The 19,730-nt window shown below is 42.0% G+C and overlaps 1 protein-coding gene across 1 annotated transcript in view; it reads left to right on the plus strand.

Annotated features, from left to right (window-relative positions):
* MOB3B (MOB kinase activator 3B) overlaps window positions 1-3,707 on the plus strand; it is a 124,007-nt gene extending 120,300 nt beyond the window's left edge. Inside the window, exon 3 of the mRNA XM_060101658.1 lies at window positions 3,517-3,707. Coding sequence (XP_059957641.1) covers window positions 3,517-3,546 — 30 coding nt within the window. The 3' untranslated portion in view covers window positions 3,547-3,707. The remainder of the gene's footprint in view (window positions 1-3,516) is intronic.
* Window positions 3,708-19,730: the final 16,023 nt, after the last annotated feature.

A 19,730-nucleotide genomic window follows, 5' to 3' on the forward strand; every position in this document is an offset into this window, starting at 1 on the left:
CAGACTAACTCAGTGGCTTTGCTTAAGTCCCATATCCTCTCTCAATCTTTTCCCTCTTCTGCTTTCCTTAAAAAAAAAAAAAAAAAGTCTTCCATATTTCTAGTGTCTATAGTCTTTTAGTGGCATAATTGTTTTAGTATTTACCAATTGCACTTGTAACTCAAAGTGGCATCAGTCTGGATAAAGAAAAACTATCTCTTTGGCATTTTGAAAATTCAGGAACGATTGCAATTAATCGTTAATTAATATAAGTCAATATCACTCAAATGAATATCCATAAGAATGTCTCAGAGGCTTTAAACCATGGTCATGTGGTGTAGTGGAAAGAGCTGGCCTTTGTGTCCAGATAGACCTGAGTTTAAATCTCTACTTCTGCCACTTTCTGTGTGGCTTTGATAAGTTATTCTCTGTCTCTGTGCCTGTTTCCTCATCAGACCAATGGGGATGGCAAAGCTTACTTCACAGGATCAGGGTAAGGGTTACATGAAGTGATATCTGTAGGGCCGTGAGGGACACCAAGACTAAACAACAGCAAACCTTTGTTTGATGGAAGCAACTGTTACCATTTAAGCTGGGCAGCTTACTGTTCACCATACCTGTTCACCCTGAGCACATCACTTCTGCTCTGAGGCCTGGATTCCTCTTCTGTCAAAGTTTTACAGAGGCAATGATATTAATATAACGACCCGAAGCACCTGCAACTCACAGGGGCTTAACAAATGCTAGTTCCTTTCTTTCTGTAATCCTGACCCATTGCAAATAATTATGAGAATTATCTATAAAGGCAAAGTTGTCTTCATCCCATGATCTCTCCTTCACTCTCTTGCTCTCACTCTTTCAAACACACCCGCACACACCCGCGCACACACACACACACGCACACTTTGTATTCCCACCTAATTCCCACCTAATTTTTCCCATCTCTGTCACAAAAAGTTAACCAAAAACACAAGAACCTTTGGAAGCTTAACAGAGGAATAGCAAATTCCTTTTCAGGTTGTCATCATCTATTTCCATCCCCCCACACCAGGTGCCTGGGTCCTTATTCAAATAGTTGTGAGCTTACCTGTCTCCCCACCCCTGCATCCCTATCCTGCCCTGCCCCCTCCCTGCTCCACCCACAGCAGCATCAGATCCCTGGCAGGCTCCACCTCGACTGTGCTTCCCTCCGGCCACAGCCCCTATTCTCCAGTCCCCCTTCTCCCAGCCTCACCTGTCAGACTCCTCCTCCTCTAGGTTGTGGAGTCCATCTCAGTGGGTACGTTATCAGAGAAGTCCTCTCAAGGCTCTGCCTTCCCAGCACAAAGTGGCCGCTGCCATGTTTGTGCTTCTGGAGAGATGAGGAAAGGGAATGAATGCGTACTCTGTCCATGAATACTTTTTAACCTTCCCACTCACCTCAAGTAGGCATCACTGGTCTGTTTCACAGATGAGGACACTGGGAGCCCATTCATTACTGGATTACACAAACATTTTATCCACCATCACTTGCCAGGCACTGGGGACACAGCACAGACCACAGACACAGCCCTTTTCTCCGTGGGTCTTACAGGATCTTACAAGGGATGAATCCAGGAGGCAGGAATGAAACAGAAAGACTATCCTGGTTGTGAAGAAGGGTGCTATGAAAGAGCAGAAGAGGAGGTGATGCCCTATCCTGGAGGTTCGGAAGGGTATCCCTAGGTATCCCTAGAAAGGGGCCACTTCAGCTAAGACCCAAAGCCTCAGGGAGGTCACACAGGGTGCTAGTGAGGGCAGAGTGGGATGGGTGGATTGGGTTCTACCATGCGTCACCTCCTCCTCTAAATATTAATATTTATATCATTGTATTTTTGTGTGTGTGTGTGTGTGGTACGTGGGCTTCTCACTGTTGTGGCCTCTCCCGTTGTGGAGCACAGGCTCCGGACGCGCAGGCTCAGCGGCCATGGCTCACGGGCCCAGCTGCTCCGCGGCATGTGGGATCCTCCCGGACCGGGGCACAAACCCGTGTCCCCTGCATCGGCAGGCGGACTGTCAACCACTGCGCCACCAGGGAAGCCCTATCATTGTATTTTATATCGTTTTCTCCCTGATAGACTGTAGCTCCTTGAGAACAGTGACCTCATCTCCCAGGCACCTGGTCCATAGCACAAGTACTGAGCATAAGTAAATGGTCACTTAATTTTTCAATATATGTATCTCTACATAATTGCCTTGCTTAATATTATAAGGGTGCCAAAGTACCTAAATTCTGTTCTGTATATTTGGTTATTTTCTTAACCAGTACATTGGTATGGTTTTCTAATAGAGTCTCTGAGCAGCTGGCATGCCTATTCGCCAGCTCCTGTTACTCAGATGTTTCCTATTTGATAGGGGGCGCTGGAGGGTGAGCTGGGGTCACCGTGCAAGAGAGGTAGCAGCTGGCGTCAGCTCTGCAGCAGGTGGACCTCAGAAGCAGCTCATTCATCTAACTAAAATATATGAAACGTGTCCTCCTAAATGCCACAAGGCACAAGTCTCCTTCCCAGCCTGCGACCCAGGACATTCTTGAGGATGAAAGAGGAGCTGCTGCCCTGTGCCAGGCACTGCTAGTGAGGGTTTCTTCTTCCTGACACCTTGGAGCTCACAAGTAGAGCTAACCCACATGCCCGTCGCCCATGTGTGCGTGCACACACACACACACAGCTGTACAAACTGGCTCCCTGCACGCAGGCCTCCGGGTGGGCACAGGTGGAGGGCATGGCTGATCCACAGTGGGAGGGGCGGGAGTGCCTGAAGGCCTCCCAGGCAGATCAGAGTCATCTTGCTGGAGTTGGGAAAATGGATGGCAATTAGCCAAGTAAAGAGAGCAGGGCGTGGTAGGAGCAGGCCACCGGCGAGGGTCTCGCCTGTGCAGAGACCCAGAGAAGGAGAACAGATGCCACATTTGGGGTCTATAAATGCCCACAAGAGCATTTATAGAAAGGCCAGCTGGTTGTGGTTAACTGTCAGACACACTGGGGTAGTCTTCCTTTCTCTTAAGAAATGTCCTTCCTCCCACTTTTCTTGACTTGTACCTATCCTCCATTTTTTTATCTTTGATTGAAACTTAGGTAAAGAGAAATTGTGCTCTACTCTAAGGAGAACAGCCGTCTAAATCCAATTATCATATCAATCAGTAAGTGATACTTCACTCCTGATGGGGAGACTGCTGGGAGTGGTGGAGACTGGGGCAAACTGGAGAGTGTATTCTGCATCTGAAGAGGACAGCAATTCTCAACTCAGCCGCCCAGTGGCTCCAGATCTTGCAATTTTTCCAAAACACAGAGCAACCTGGATTTTTGGCAAGTTAGCTGAGGTTTTTAAACATTGCTTTGATTTTAAAAAAAAGCCTGCAGCCAGTGGAACACATCTGTATGCTGAGCCTTATTCCTGGGCCATGCTTGCAACCTCTTGTTTAAAGGCTCCAGAGATTGCCAGGGTATTTTCAGAATCCTTCAACAAGTCATTGCTCTGCTTATAGTTACTCCTAACCATCCTTCTCCCCCTGCTTTCCAGAAAGAGATGACGAGCAGGATGTGTCACTAACGCCCCATCTTACCCTACGGAAGAAAGAGGAAAAGCTGTTTCCTCCTGGAGTCCCGGGCCGGCAGGAGGGAGACCTCCCTGGCTGAAAAGGCGCACCTACTCCCAGGAGCAGGCAAGCTGGAGACCAGCGGTGACTCCTGAGAGATGTTCCCCGCGCACTTCGTGTGCTCTTAACCGTCTGAGTGCTGCTAGCCATGACCTGTGGACCTGGCCAGGAGAGAAGGACGGCCCCTCACCCATCCTGGAGGAAGGAAGCCTCTGCACTTACATGCGTGTCGCAGTTCTGCCTATGACCTGCCACCTAAGCTTTACTGGAATTCAGGTTTTGAGACTGAGATACTTACTTGTACTTTTCCACTTACCTGTCTCGTCAGCCGGCTGCCTTTTCTGTAACGTGTTTTCTAAGTACCCAGTGAATTTTGGAACTCTGGATGCCCAGCCAGTTTTTCTCTAACAAGCCTTCCTGTGCGGTCCCTGCAGGCTCTGGCCCTGATGCCGTGGTCTTGGCTGGGAGGTCTGAGGCCCGTCCCACAGCATCAGTGCAATTTCCCCCATAAACAGTTTGACCAGGGACCACTCCACGGCGTGGCTTGTCTTGCCCCAGATAAGGTCTGCACACTTTCATTGCAGGGAAGAGACTGCTCTCTAGCCTAAGGCTAACTAGTTACCAGTTCACCCTCAACAGAATGTGCTTTTTATAACCACACCATTCCTTGTCTCTTCCGTTCAAGATATTTTTTTTCCCGTTTCCCCAAAGAGAGAAATAAAAGGAAGTTATAAATGACCAAGAATGATCAGCAGATGCCCTGAGCCCAATTAGTGCAGTGTTTGTTCATTACTAAAGGGTGTGGTGGCTGTCTTCACACAATACTGAAATTTCAGTGAAAAAAAAAGAAAACCCAACAAAAGTACAATGGGTAATTTGGTGCCTGTAGCTCAAATGCCCCGCCCATTGATTCATAATCTTCCCAGCCGGCCCTCTGAGTTTCTAGATCCAGCCGATGTTTTCTTCCTCTTACTCCGCGCTCTCCCTTCCTTTGCCCTATAATATTATGGCACAAAGTTAATTTCTGCCCGGATGATGCTTGCGCCACAGTTGCCAAGGTAACAGTGGAGCTGGAGCCAACTTCCTTCTCCCATCCTTCCCAGTGTTTCTATCCCAGTAGACAGAATCATTCTGTGCTACATCCTGCGTTTTGGAAGCTAAGTGACTTTTAGCTGAAGCACTGTTGCCTTCTCTGATTCATTCGCAAAACCGTGGTGGTCCTGAGAGCCTATGACTAGGGGGTGATGATACTTCCAGTGAGCATTTGAATTCGACAAAATAGCAGTTGGTGGAGGGATGTAGATAAGAATGTATTAGGGCATTTCAATGTAATACTGATTAAAGAATAACTCAACAGCTCTGATTTTGTTTCATTGCATGTAATGTGTTAAAGCCATTTGGAGCTGCCGCGAGAGCCTAGAAAGGCATGAAGTCTTTTCTTGGTCCAGACTGAGAAAGGGTCAACTGTCTGGACACCGTGGCATTCTGTGTTGACCTAACCCGGCAGACCAACCCTTGCTTTGTATCTCGTCAAAGTTGTCTCATGGAATCCAAGTGCTGCTACCTCTCTCTGTATTGTTGTGCTCTGATCAACAACAAACATACCTTTTTTGGTTTTTGTTTTTTTGCTTCCTAAGTAACTTTGAGAGGACAAGATAGGCAAAGAATTTTCTCAGCATCGTTTTTGGCTGAAAGGATATCTGACTGTCCGAAGCATCCAGAGATCAGACAAATGAGCCCGTCTTCCCGACCTATGCACGATGCAGTTAGTGCCACATGGGAGTGTTGAGCAGTGAGACAGAGAAGTGACAGCATGGAGCCCAGGCCCTGGGAGGATCTCTGAAGCTCTGCACAATGGACAACACAGGAGTTTTGCATTAAAAAGTTGACTAAGTTGGGCTTCCCTGGTGGCGCAGTGGTTGAGAGTCCGCCTGCCGATGCAGGGGACGCGGGTTCGTGCCCCAGTCCGGGAGGATCCCACATGCCGCGGAGCAGCTGGGCCCGTGAGCCATGGCCGCTGAGCCTGCGCGTCCGGAGCCTGTGCTCCGCAACAGGAGAGGCCACAACAGTGAGAGGCCCGCGTACCGCAAAAAAAAAAAAAAAAAAAAAAGTTGACTGAGTTCCTATATTTCAATAATGCCTGATCAAGTAGGATGCTGGACTCTGAAGACTTCTGTTATGAAGTCTTTTGAAGGTTATTTTCTGTTAACTGTTCGTGCATATGCAATTTCCACTCAATTAAAAAAAATTCAGATTTTTTTTAAACTTCTTGGAACCATTTCCTCCTGGTTATATTGTTCGCTGCACTAATCGGCACTTCTAGGGTTAGTGCTGGCAAACCACTCTTACGTTTTAATTACAGACTGTTCCTATTCCCGCAGAACTTTGTTTGGCAAATTCTGAAGAAAATCATTACAGACGATCTTTTATCTCTTTGGCCTGACTACATCCTAAGTACCTCTCCTGGCAAATGGAGATCTCAGCTCTTCAGGCATCTCCTACTCTCTGGGTCTGAGATTGACATCTTGCTTCTTCCTCCTAACCTGGCTCGCTCTCCCTCATTTCCCACTATTTTTTTTTTAGTTGAGTAATACATGTATCCATGATTTTCTTTTTTTTTTTTTGAGAAATGTCAAAGTGGAAATTTCAAAAAGGAAAGATTACAATGACATCCATATACCCTTAGTTGTCATTCTCTTTAGTTAATGGATTAGAGTCCTTCTTTTATGTGTGTGTGTGTGTGTGCGTGCGCGTGTGTATGTGGGTCTTTGATGACATTGACATTATTAAAGAGTTCTGGCTGGTTTGTTTGTAGAATGTTCCACAATCTGGCATTTTTTTCTGATTGTTTCCTCATTATTAGAGTCAGGTTAAACATTTTTTAGCAAGAATACTATGTAAGTGATGTTGTTTCTTTCCTTTTGCATCATATCAGGAAGCATATAATGTCTAGTTGTCTCTTTTTATGATAAATATTAAGCTTGATCAGTGGGTTGAGGTGTTATCTGCCTGATCCATTCATTATAAAGTTCTCTAATTCATTATAAAGATCTGAAATTCCATATGCATACATTTTATAGAGTGTGAGAGTGTACATATGTGCTTTCCCAGTATTCACAAAGAGGTCCAGGATCTCCAAAAGATTACAGCCATTGCAGTTAGATGAAATAGCAGTGACAGAGAATTCATCTTTTCCCATTTAACAGAAAGAAGAGGACACAAAAAGTTTCCCTCTGCAGGTAGAGCATGAGTATGCTGACTAATGAGAATTTATGTAGTCCCTGAAGCCAGAGTTAAAATATATATAACTTTTTTTTCCTCCCATCCTCAGTGACCTCCCATTCAGACCGATGTTTTATTTTAGAGAGCGTGCATTTTCATTGATGGTGATTGCCCAAGGGTGCAAAAATGGATTTGGGTGGGGAGGAAATCTTATATATTACACTGGAGCATGGCCTGACCATAGTACATATACAGATATGAAGTATATATGTAGTATTAAATTTCCGTAGGGATAGGGAGATGATTAAGAATAAAATGTCTAAAAAGGCTCTTTAGGAGGATGATAATTTTTAAAAATTGAGAAATACCCATCTGGAGTCAGTTTCTACTTCTGAGATTTCTCATTTTCTCTTCCTGGGGTGTTTGCTCATTTCTGAGGGCCAGGATGAATGGAAGTAACTTCGGGAGATTTCTTAAGCCATTCCTTCTACCCTCCCAAACCACATCAGTAATATTCCAGGTGAAAAACCAATTCTCCTCTCAATGATCTTCAGGCACAGAAATTCTGTAGCATCCTCTGGTATAACCCACAGACCAGATTCCATCTGAAATCCTTCCATTCAACTTGAGTTAAACTATTATCTTTGCGTTTCAGCTCACCTTTTCTAGTATCCCACATTAAGATCCAAAGACTGTATAAGTAAACACATACTAAATGAGAGCTTTATTTGCATGTCCACTAAATATTTGAAGACTGTTACCAGTTGTCTTTCAGCCTTCCTCCATTTATCATCTCCCAATGGCGGAATTCTCTTGGAAGTCTCCAAGTCCTCACTGCTAACATTTCTGTACTTCAGCCTGAAACCTTCCTAAAGCTCTCCATGTCACTGTGCATTATGGATGTAACTAGCAGTGAACATTAAGAAATTACTGCATGCTTTCTCCAAACTATGTTGTGTCTTTGCTAACTCTTGACTTGATTTTATACACTTATAAATTTTCTTTTCTGTTGTATTTGCCCACACTAAATCCTTATCTATATTCTGTTCCACCATTTTGCTTTATCTTCTTGAGCTTCCTTCCTTCCTATCTTTAGCATTCCCTGTAAGATCACACTGAGTTATTTTGTTTTAATTCCCTCTTTAATTGGCAAAGCATTAGGGGACGTGGATAGAATTTCTCTTATCTTTTTGTGGTGATTATGTCATTCTGGTCATTAATGGAAGCACATCACTTCCTATGGTCTCTAACCTTACACTGCTTCCACACCCTATGGGTATCACACTGAGAAAAAGAAATATCATAGGAAAAGTACAGCCACCAAGGAATGTGTACACAGGCAGAATCACTAAAAGGAGTCTGATGTGTCACTTGGTTAATACTGTTGTCTTTTGTGCTTTGATCATTTTAGTTCTTAATGAAATAGGTGATTCTCTCCTAGAATTAGCGAAACAAAGCGTGTTTTGGAACTAATGGGTTTTTTTCCCTGCTTTTAAAAATATATCAACAAAAAAACTTACAACAGGTTGTTTCTCTCTGGGCAGTTATTAATTCTGGGTAAGCAGTTTTCAATGAATAAATAAGGATTTTTGTAACTTTGAGAGGGAAGAGTCCATTTCTAATCTGACAGTTAAGCTGTTTTACTAGCTTTTAATGTTCTAATTTCAAAGTTTTTCAGTATCTTTTCTAATTGCATCAGAAAAAAGATGTAGCATATCTTTAGTTCCATTTGTGATTAAATTAAGGATTTGGTTAAAAGAACAGACTAACAATTAAAAACAATTAAAATGCAAGATAAAACTAAAGGATATTTATGAAATCAGTTTTATGTGAGCTTAGGAATTCAAATGTTACAAATAAAAGACACATAATCATATACTATTTTGTCTTTTTTATGTGTTTGTTTTATTTCTTTAACAAACATATTCTTTATCCTGCAATGATCCTGGAACAAATAAATGCAAAGAAAGGTTAACTCTACAAAAAACTAATTCAAAATTTATTTTAGAACACATGCACATATTTGTATTTTAGCAGAAGTTCCTTTATTCTATTACAAATTTTCCTGGGAGGGTGTCATGCATATTGTGTAGCTTCTCAACAGATTAATGTTGTACATCTTTTTTCTTGCAGTCGGATTCAGTATTAAGTTTGGTAACAGCCTGGCATATAAAGGTAATAAGTGTAGATTATAGAAAAAGCTCATCAACCAGAGTAAACAAACCTGAGGTTTAATCTCAGGTTTGCCACTACCTTATTTGTATGACCTTGGGTAGTATATTTAATTGTTCCATGCCTCAGATTTCTGAACTGCAACTGGGGTCCTAGATTTGTTCCTATGTAGCTTATAATTATTTTTGGACACTGATGTAAGATTAAAATATTAACATATTTGGAAAAGCAGAAATATGTAAATTCTGTATACTTATACATTATTGATATTAGTACATTTACAGTCACTATGTAATAATTGTAAATGACTCCAAAAGTAGCCCCTGTTCCTAATAGCAACAATAGAATACTATGTCTGACAAAAGCTGTTTGTGACGAGGTGATTTCTAGACACAGGGCAGTGAGGAACGAGATTTCTGGAACTCAGTCACACATATAAGGGTTTCTCTGTTTTCAGTTCCACTGTCTGATATGTATACCAAGAAGTGACAAAGAGGCGGGCTATGGACTGAATTTGTCCTGCAGGCATGTTTTGTTGGACCTCTGTAGATTGTAGTTGTTGTTGTTGTTTTACTAGTACTGACATTTAAAAATCAGAAAATTTGACACATGAAAATCAGAATTTCTGGCTTCTCTTACAAAAGCAGAAGATCTGGCCACACAAGGCTTTTGTTTTCAGGAATTGGCTGAGAAGTGGCTGACCCATTTTGATGGAGTTGTCTCTCTAATGTACCACTGTCCTCACCACTTCCTGTTGCTGCACAAACATGTGGCTGGTTATCAGTTACCACTGTCCTCTTACACTGGGATGCTTCACTCGTGTATGTTTCTTGCCACTCCCCTAAGGCATGTCAGGTCACAGCCCCTGCTTTACCATGTCTAGAGAGGCCCTTGAGGAAACCATTATTTTAATTTTCAGATGTATCCCCATACACATTGAATACCTGGTGTATTATTATATTCTCCCTAGTAACCTACATTGTATTAATGATAATAAATGGAAAACTGTCTTAGAAGACAATAAATTCAGACCAGATGCCTTCAGTCCTTCCACCCAACAACAGCAAAATTGATACTCCCATAAGAAGCTTGCTTCCCGTGGAAGCTAAGCCGATCATTAAATCTATGCAATCTTTCAATAACCTAAATTCTTAAATTTCAACTTTGCTTCCAAGCAGACTTCATTGCTACATTGACCAAAATGATAAAGAACTGTCATTGGGAAGCAATCATAGTGTCATTTATAACAATTAGATATTTTATCTGATTTTTCTATTTCATTGTGAAGTAGATTTTAACAGAACACGTTATTTTAACAGAAACTTCTTGTTTTAATGCAGCATTCCTCATCTAACTGAGTTTTAATGAGGACAAAAAAACCCCCCAAAATTCCCAGTACTTAATAAATTAAAACCCAAATGAGGACATCCAATTCAATCTAATTAAACTTTGATTGAGCATATAAATATTACTGCATACTAGATTAAGTTGAATAACTGCTCCAGAGTAAATCGTATCATATAACTGAGATGTGACCTCACCTATAACCCAATCAGCAAAGGATAAGAGTGTAAGCATTTTCAAGAAATATATAGAACATAGAGGCACAAAGGTATCAACAGAATCCTATGTTTATTAACCCAGAAACAATATTTTGGATAACTGTTTCTCCATAACTGTGCATATAATGTCTCTACAATGATGTATTTAGTCTTGCTAAACACTACATGCTGACATCCATCCATAAGAGGCAGCAGCATTTAGAAAACTCGTCCATTGTGACTTGTTTATTTATCTAAAGGCTAATTATTTCACTTAGGGCAAAGATGCTTAGGTCTTTTAGACAGGATGAAATTTGGTGGGAGAAGTTAACATTGGCTGGACATGAGGAACTGGGCCGCCCACCCCTGCCCGGTCTGTGGATGAGAATATAGTCCCTTCTTTGCTCAAAACCTCAGATTAAAACCCTCAGTTCCCCTCTGTCCCTCCTCTCCTTGCTGGCGTCACACATGCCGGTCACATTCACACTTACGGCCTCTGCGCTGGCCGTTCCCCTGCCTGGATGCTCTGCCCCCAAATACCCTCATGTCTAATTCCTTCTCCCCTCAAGTCTTTGCTTGAATGTCACCTTCTCACTGGGGCCTCTGCTGGTCACACCTGCCCACCAAGACTCACAGTCTCCCTTTCTCTGGTCAAATTTTCTTTTTCCCATAGCATCTATGTTGTGTAATTTATTTGCTAGGTTTATTGTGTATTGTCTGTCTCTCCCAACTAGAATATAAATTCTGTGTCATCAGGGATCTCTATTTTGTTGATTGATGTATACCTAGCACCTAGAGAGTGGACACAGTTTTGTTTCTTCCTTTCCAATCCTTACATTTTCTATTTTGTTTTCTTGCCTTATTGCACTAAATAGCACCTCTGGTACAGGTTTAGTAAAAGCACCTACATATTACAGTTTGGTCTTTACAGAATATTTACCAATCTATGCTTTAGACCATGGGTTTAAGTGTGAAAAAAAATCATGAAAGAACTAGGACAAAAAGGTTTATTTTAAAAATAACCTCAGAGTGGGGAGGGATAAACTAATTTAAATAAGAAATGGCATGGTACCGCTTACAAAAAAATAAATAGGTATGAATTGAGGGGAGGGAGGGAGGGAAGATGGAAGGGGAAATAAACTAAAGAGTGGAGGAAGGTTGATGGGATGGAGCTTGTGGGATGACAAAGAAGAGAGTTATTTTAGGAGACACTAAAGGAGTGTTGGGGAGAAATTTGGATAAAGAAGATTTTAAGGAAGTTTTGTATTATGTATTGTATTATTATATTGTATTATGTAGTATTTTGTATTCCCTTTTCATGGCCTCTTTATGAGACTTCACTCAAGGCATATCTTACTTTACAAACTTGTAATAAGACATTAGACTATACAACTAAGCTTTGTTTACTGTGTGCCAGTCACTGTGCCAAGTGATTTACATGCCATATCTCATTCAATGATTATAACAACTCCATGAGGTGAGTGCCATAATTTCCCCCACTTTACTGGTGAAAAAACTGAGTCTCAAAGAGATGAAATATTTTGCTCAAGTTCAAACTGATAGTTAGTGAAGGAGCAGAGATGTGAACCCAGAACACCAGACTCAATGCCGGGACTCTTATCCACTATATATTTCTCCTGGTATTGGCCTTTTCATGGTACCAGAGAAAGGATATGGCAGCTTGTGAGTAGATAGATGCTCATTCTGAGCTCCTGGAATGGAACAAGGACAAGGTAAGTGTTGGCCAGGCTTTCCTGGAGGCAGCTGGTACACTAGTCTGCAGTATTCATCTGGAGGAAGGGAATGCATTAATGATAGTAGGAGTTTATAAAGTAAGTTAATTCAGAGGCGTGAGTGTTTGTCATCAGGACACAGAAGAAAAGAACAGGAGACAGCAGAATATTGACCTCCTTGCAACCACACAAGTGAGGTGAGCCAAGAGCAGGCAGGAATCTAAGTCACAGTAGACCCTGAACTGAGCAAGTGCTCCCCTTGGTTGCCCTGACAATGGGACCTCCTTCCATTAAAATGTTATTATCATGTGGAAAGACACATGCATACGAAATAAACAGTAATTCGGTGCAGAGCAAAAGTGTCAGGGAGGAGTTTGGGAGGAGTTTGTGTAACAGAGGATCAGACCTTAAGGGAAAGAATTTCACTTATGTATTAAAAAGTTGATGTTCTCAGGCTGTCTTGGGTTCTGCAGACCTATTGTGCAGGATGCTGTCCATGTAAACAATAAGTTATACACCTGCAGTTTTATGCTTCCTCACCTCTCCTGCCTGATGCCCTCACTGTATGGAAGGACAACCCTAGGAAGCAGAGTGGGCAGGTCTATAAGAGCCATGCACCAGGGTCCATTTCCAGGCTCTCTTTGTTCCATTGGACAAAGGACAAGGCAGCACAATCCTACCGGGCCTGTAGCATGTTCTCCATGAATTTTTATTAGGATGGCCTTTTGCCAATATCCCCAACTTAGTCTCCAAATCACTCAGTCCTTCAGCTTATAAAATGGATTGTTATAAGAAACAGTCCCGGAGTAAGACGCGGAGATCACCTTCCTCCCCACAGATACACCAGAAATACAGCTACACGTGCAACAACTCCTACAGAACACCTACTGAACGCTGGCAGAAGACCCCAGACCTCCCAAAAGGCAAGAAACTCCCCACATACCTGGGTAGGGCAAAGCAGAGAGATTCCCGCACAGAGGAGCGGTGCCGAGCGGCACTCACCAGCCCGAGAGGCTTGTCTGCTCCCCCGCCAGGGCGGGAGGCGCTGGAGCTGAGGCTCGGGCTTCGGTCAGAGCGCAGGGAGAGGACTGGGACTGGCGGCGAGAACTCAGCCTGAAGGGGGCTAGTGTGCCACAGCTAGCCGGGAGAGAGTCCGGGAAAACTCTGGAGCTGCCGAAGAGGCAGGAGACTTTTTCTTCCCTCTTGGTTTCCTGGTGCGCGAGGAGAGGGGATTAAGAGCGCCACGTAAAGGAGCTCCAGAGACGGGCGCGAGTCGCGGCTGAAAGCGCGGAGCCCAGAGACGGGCGTGGGACGCTGGGGCTGCTGCTGCCGCCGCCAAGAAGCCTGTGTGCGAGCGCAGGACACTGTCCACACCGCCCTTCCGGGAGCCTGTGCAGCCTGCCACCGCCAGGGTCCCGGGATCCAGGGGCGGCTTCCCTGGGGGAACGCACGGCGCGCCTCGGGCTGGTGCAACGTCACGCCGACCTCTGCCGCTGCAGGCTCGCCCCGCACTCCGTGCCCCTCCCTCCCGCCCGGCCTGAGTGAGCCAGAGTCCCCGAAGAGGCTGCTCCTTTAACCCTGTCCTGTCTGAGCGAAGAACAGACGCCCTCCGGCGACCTACACGCAGAGGCGGGGCCAAATCCAAAGCTGAGACCCAGGAGCTGTGAGAACAAAGAAGAGAAAGGGAAACCTCTCCCAGCAGCCTCAGAAGCAGCGGATTAAAGCTCCACAATCAACTTCATGTACCCTGCATCTGTGGAATACATGAATAGACAACAAATCATCCCAAATTGAGGAGCCAGGAGTCAGTGCTGTGCCTCTGAGGTGGGAGAGCGAACTTCAGGACACTGGTCCACAAGAGACCTCCCAGCTCCACATAATATCAAACGGCGAAAATCTTCCAGAGATCTCCATCTCAACACCAGCACCCAGCTTCACTCAACGACCAGCAAGCTACAGTGCTGGACACCCTATGCCAAACAACTAGCAAGACAGGAACACAACACCACCCATTAACAGAGAGGCTGCCTCAAATCATAAAAAGTCCGCAAACACCCCAAAACACACCACCAGACGTGGACCTGCCCACCAGAAAGACAAGATCCAGCCTCATCCACCAGAACACAGGCAGTAGTCCCCTCCACCAAGAAGCCTACACAACCCACTAAACCAACCTTAGCCACTGGGGACAGACACCAAAAACAAAGGGAACTACGAACCTGCAGCCTGCAAAGAGGAGACCCCAAACACAGTAACATAAGCAAAATGAGAAGACAGAAAAACACACAGCAGGAGAAGGAGCAAGATAAAAACCCACCAGACCTAACAAATGAAGAGGTAATAGGCAGTCTATCTGAAAAAGAATTCAGAATAATGATGGTAAAGATGATCCAAAATCTTGGAAATAGAATAGACAAAATGCAAGAAACAGTTAACAAGGACCTAGAAGAACTAAAGACGAATCAAGCATCGATTAAAAACACAATAAATGAAATAAAAAATACTCTAGATGGGATCAATAGCAGAATAACTGAGGCAGAAGAACGGATAAGTGAGGTGGAAGATAAAATAGTGGAAATAACTGCTGCAGAGCAAAATAAAGAAAAAAGAATGAAAAGAACAGAGGACAGTCTCAGAGACCTCTGGGACAACATTAAACGCACCAACATTCGAATTATAGGGGTTCCAGAAGAAGAAGAGAAAAAGAAAGGGACTGAGAAAATATTTGAAGAGATTATAGTTGAAAACTTCCCTAATATGGGAAAGGAAATAGTTAATCAAGTCCAGGAGGCACAGAGAGTCCCATACAGAATAAATCCAAGGAGAAATACGCCAAGACACATATTAATCAAACTGTCAAAAATTAAACACAAAGAAATCATATTAAAAGCAGCAAGGCAAAAACAACAAATAACACACAAGGGAATCCCCATCAGGATAACAGCTGATCTCTCAGCAGAAACTCTACAAGCCAGAAGGGAGTGGCAGGACATAATTAAAGTGATGAAGGAGAAAAACCTGCAACCAAGATTACTCTACCCAGCAAGGATCTCATTCAGATTTGATGGAGAAATTAAAACGTTTACAGACAAGCAAAAGCTGAGAGAGTTCAGCACCACCAAACCAGCTTTACAACAAATGCTAAAGGAACTTCTCTAGGCAAGAAACACAACAGAAGGAAAAGACCTACAATAACGAACCCAAAACAATTAAGAAAATGGGAATAGGAACATACATATCGATAATTACCTTAAATGTAAATGGACTAAATGCTCCCACCAAAAGACACAGATTGGCTGAATGGATACAAAAACAAGACCCATATATATGCTGTCTACAAGAGACCCACTTCAGACCTAGAGATACATACAGACTGAAAGTAAGGGGATGGAAAAAGATATTCCATGCAAATGGAAACCAAAAGAAAGCTGGAGTAGCAATTCTCATATCAGACAAAATAGACTTTAAAATAAAGACTACTAGAAGAGACAAAAAAGGACACTACATAATGATCAAGGGATCAATCCAAGAAGAAGATATAACAATTGTAAATATTTATGCACCAAACATAGGAGCACCTCAATACATAAGGGAATTATTAACAGCCATAAAAGGAGAAATCGACAGTAACACAATCATAGTAGGGGACTTTAACACCCCACTTTCACCAATGGACAGGTCATCCAAAATGAAAATAAATAAGGAAACACAAGCTTTAAATGATACATTAAACAAGATGGACTTAATTGATATTTATAGGACATTCCATCCAAAAACAACAGAATACACATTTTTCTCAAGTGCTCATGGAACATTCTCCAGGATAGATCATATCTTGGGTCACAAATCAAGCCTTGGTAAATTTAAGAAAATTGAAATTGTATCAAGTATCTTTTCCGACCACAATGCTATGAGACTAGATATCAATTACAGGAAAAGAGCTGTAAAACATACAAACACATGGAGGCTAAACAATACACTACTTAATAACGAAGTGATCACTGAAGAAATCAAAGAGGAAATTAAAAAATACCTAGAAACAAATGACAATGGAGACACGACGACCCAAAACCTATGGGATGCAGCAAAAGCAGTTCTAAGAGGGAAGTTTATGGCAATACAATCCCACCTTAAGAAACAGGAAATATCTCGAATAAACAACCTAACCTTGCACCTAAAGCAATTAGAGAAAGAAGAACAAAAACATCCCAAAGTTAGCAGAAGGAAAGAAATCATAAAAATCAGATCAGAAATAAATGAAAAAGAAATGAAGGAAACGATAGCAAAGATCAATAAAACTAAAAGCTGGTTCTTTGAGAAGATAAACAAAATTGATAAACCATTAGCCAGACTCATCAAGAAAAAAAGGGAGAAGACTCAAATCAATAGAATTAGAAATGAAAAAGGAGAAGTAACAACTGACACTGCAGAAATACAAAAGATCATGAGAGATTACTATAAGCAACTCTATGCCAATAAAATGGACAACCTGGAAGAAATGGACAAATTCTTAGAAATGCACAACCTGCCAAGACTGAATCAGGAAGAAATAGAAAATATGAATAGACCAATCACAAGCACTGAAATTGAAACTGTGATTAAAAATCTTCCAACAAACAAAAGCCCAGGACCAGATGGCTTCACAGGCGAATTCTATCAAGCATTTAGAGAAGAGCTAACACCTATCCTTCTCAAACTCTTCCAAAATATAGCAGAGGGAGGAACACTCCCAAACTCATTCTACGAGGCCACCATCACCTTGATACCAAAACCAGACAAGGATGTCACAAAGAAAGAAAACTACAGGCCAATATCACTGATGAACATAGATGCAAAAATCCTCAACAAAATACTAGCAAACAGAATCCAACAGCACATTAAAAGGATCATACTCCATGATCAAGTGGGGTTTATTCCAGGAATGCAAGGATTCTTCAATATACGCAAATCAATCAATGTGATACACCATATTAACAAGTTGAAGGAGAAAAACCATATGATCATCTCAATAGATGCAGAGAAAGCTTTTGACAAAATTCAACACCCATTTATGATAAAAACCCTGCAGAAAGTAGGCATAGAGGGAACTTTCCTCAACATAATAAAGGCCATATATGACAAACCCACAGCCAGCATCGTCCTCAATGGTGAAAAACTGAAACCATTTCCACTAAGATCAGGAACAAGACAAGGTTGCCCACTCTCACCACTCTTATTCAACATAGTTTTGGAAGTTTTAGCCACAGCAATCAGAGAAGAAAAGGAAATAAAAGGAATCCAAATGGGAAAAGAAGAAGTAAAGCTGTCACTGTTTGCAGATGACATGATACTATACATAGAGAATCCTAAAGATGCTACCAGAAAACTACTAGAGCTAATCAATGAATTTGGTAAAGTTGCAGGATACAAAATTAATGCACAGAAATCTCTGGCATTCCTATATACTAATGATGAAAAATCTGAAAGTGAAATCAAGGAAACACTCCCATTTACCATTGCAACAAAAAGAATAAAATATCTAGGAATAAACCTACCTAAGGAGACAAAAGACCTCTATGCAGAAAATTATAAGACACTGATGAAAGAAATTAAAGATGATACAAATAGATGGAGAGATGTACCATGTTCTTGGATTGGAAGAATCAACATTGTGAAAATGACTCTACTACCCAAAGCAATCTACAGATTCAATGCAATACCTATCAAACTACCACTGGCATTTTTCACAGAACTAGAACAAAAAATTTCACAATTTGTATGGAAACACAAAAGACCCCGAATAGCCAAAGCAATCTTGAGAACGAAAAATGGAGCTGGAGGAATCAGGCTCCCTGACTTCAGACTATACTACAAAGCTACAGTAATCAAGACAGTATGGTACTGGCACAAAAACAGAAAGATAGATCAATGGAACAGGATAGAAAGCCCAGAGATAAACCCACGCACATATGGTCACCTTATCTTTGATAAAGGAGGCAGGAATGTACAGTGGAGAAAGGACAGTCTCTTCAATAAGTGGTGCTGGGAAAACTGGACAGGGACATGTAAAAGTATGAGATTAGATCACTCCCTAACACCATACACAAAAATTAGCTCAAAATGGATTAAAGACCTAAATGTAAGGCCAGACACTATCAAACTCCTAGAGGAAAACATAGGCAGAACACTCTATGACATAAATCACAGCAAGATCCTTTTTGACCCACCTCCTAGAGAAATGGAAATAAAGACAAAAATAAACACATGGGACCTAATGAAACTTCAAAGCTTTTGCACAGCAAAGGAAACCATAAACAAGACCAAAAGACAACCCTCAGAATGGGAGAAAATATTTGCAAATGAAGCAACTGACAAAGGATTAATCTCCAAAATTTATAAGCAGCTCATGCAGCTCAATAGCAAAAAAACAAACAACCCAATCCAAAAATGGGCAGAAGACCTAAATAGACATTTCTCCACAGAAGATATACAGACAGCCAACAAACACATGAAAGGATGCTCAACATCTTTACTCATTAGAGAAATGCAAATCAAAACTACAATGAGATATCATCTCACACCAGTCAGAATGGCCATCATCAAAAAATCTACAAACAATAAATGCTGGAGAGGGTGTGGAAAAAAGGGAACACTCTTGCACTGCTGGTGGGAATGTGAATTGGTACAGCCACTATGGAGAACAGTATGGAGGTTCCTTAAAAAACTACAAATAGAACTACCATATGACCCAGCAATCCCACTACTGGGCATATACCCTGAGAAAACCATAATTCAAAAAGAGACATGTACCAAAATGTTCATAGCAGCCCTATTTACAATAGCCCGGAGATGGAAACAACCTAAGTGTCCATCATCGGATGAATGGATAAAGAAGATGTGGCACATATATACAATGGAATATTACTCAGCCATAAAAAGAAATGAAATTGAGCTATTTGTAATGAGGTGGATGGACCTAGAGTCTGTCATACAGAGTGAAGTAAGTCAGAAAGAGAAAGACAAATACTGTATGCTGACACATATATATGGAATTTAAGAAAAAAATGTCATCAAGAACATAGGGGTAAGACAGGAATAAAGACACAGACCTACTAGAGCATGGACTTGAGTATATGGGGAGGGGGAAGGGTAAGCTGTGACAAAGTGAAAGAGCGGCATGGACATATATACACTACCAAATGTAAGGTAGATAGCTAGTGGGAAGCAGCCGCATAGCACAGGGAGATCAGCCCGGTTCTTTGTGACCGCCTGGAGGGGTGGGATAGGGAGGGTGGGAGGGAGACGCAAAAGGGAGGGGATATGGGAACATATGTATATGTATAACTGATTAAATTTGTAAAATAAAAAAAATAAAAAAAAAAAAAAAAAAAAAAAAAAAAAAAAAAAAGAAACAGTCCCATGAAATTCATTAATGAGCCTCACAGAAGTTTTTATTCAGCATTTATTTTAGCACCTACTACGTGCAAGGGT

This window comes from Mesoplodon densirostris, chromosome 6, assembly GCF_025265405.1.
Source record: "Mesoplodon densirostris isolate mMesDen1 chromosome 6, mMesDen1 primary haplotype, whole genome shotgun sequence".
NCBI lineage: Eukaryota > Metazoa > Chordata > Mammalia > Artiodactyla > Ziphiidae > Mesoplodon > Mesoplodon densirostris.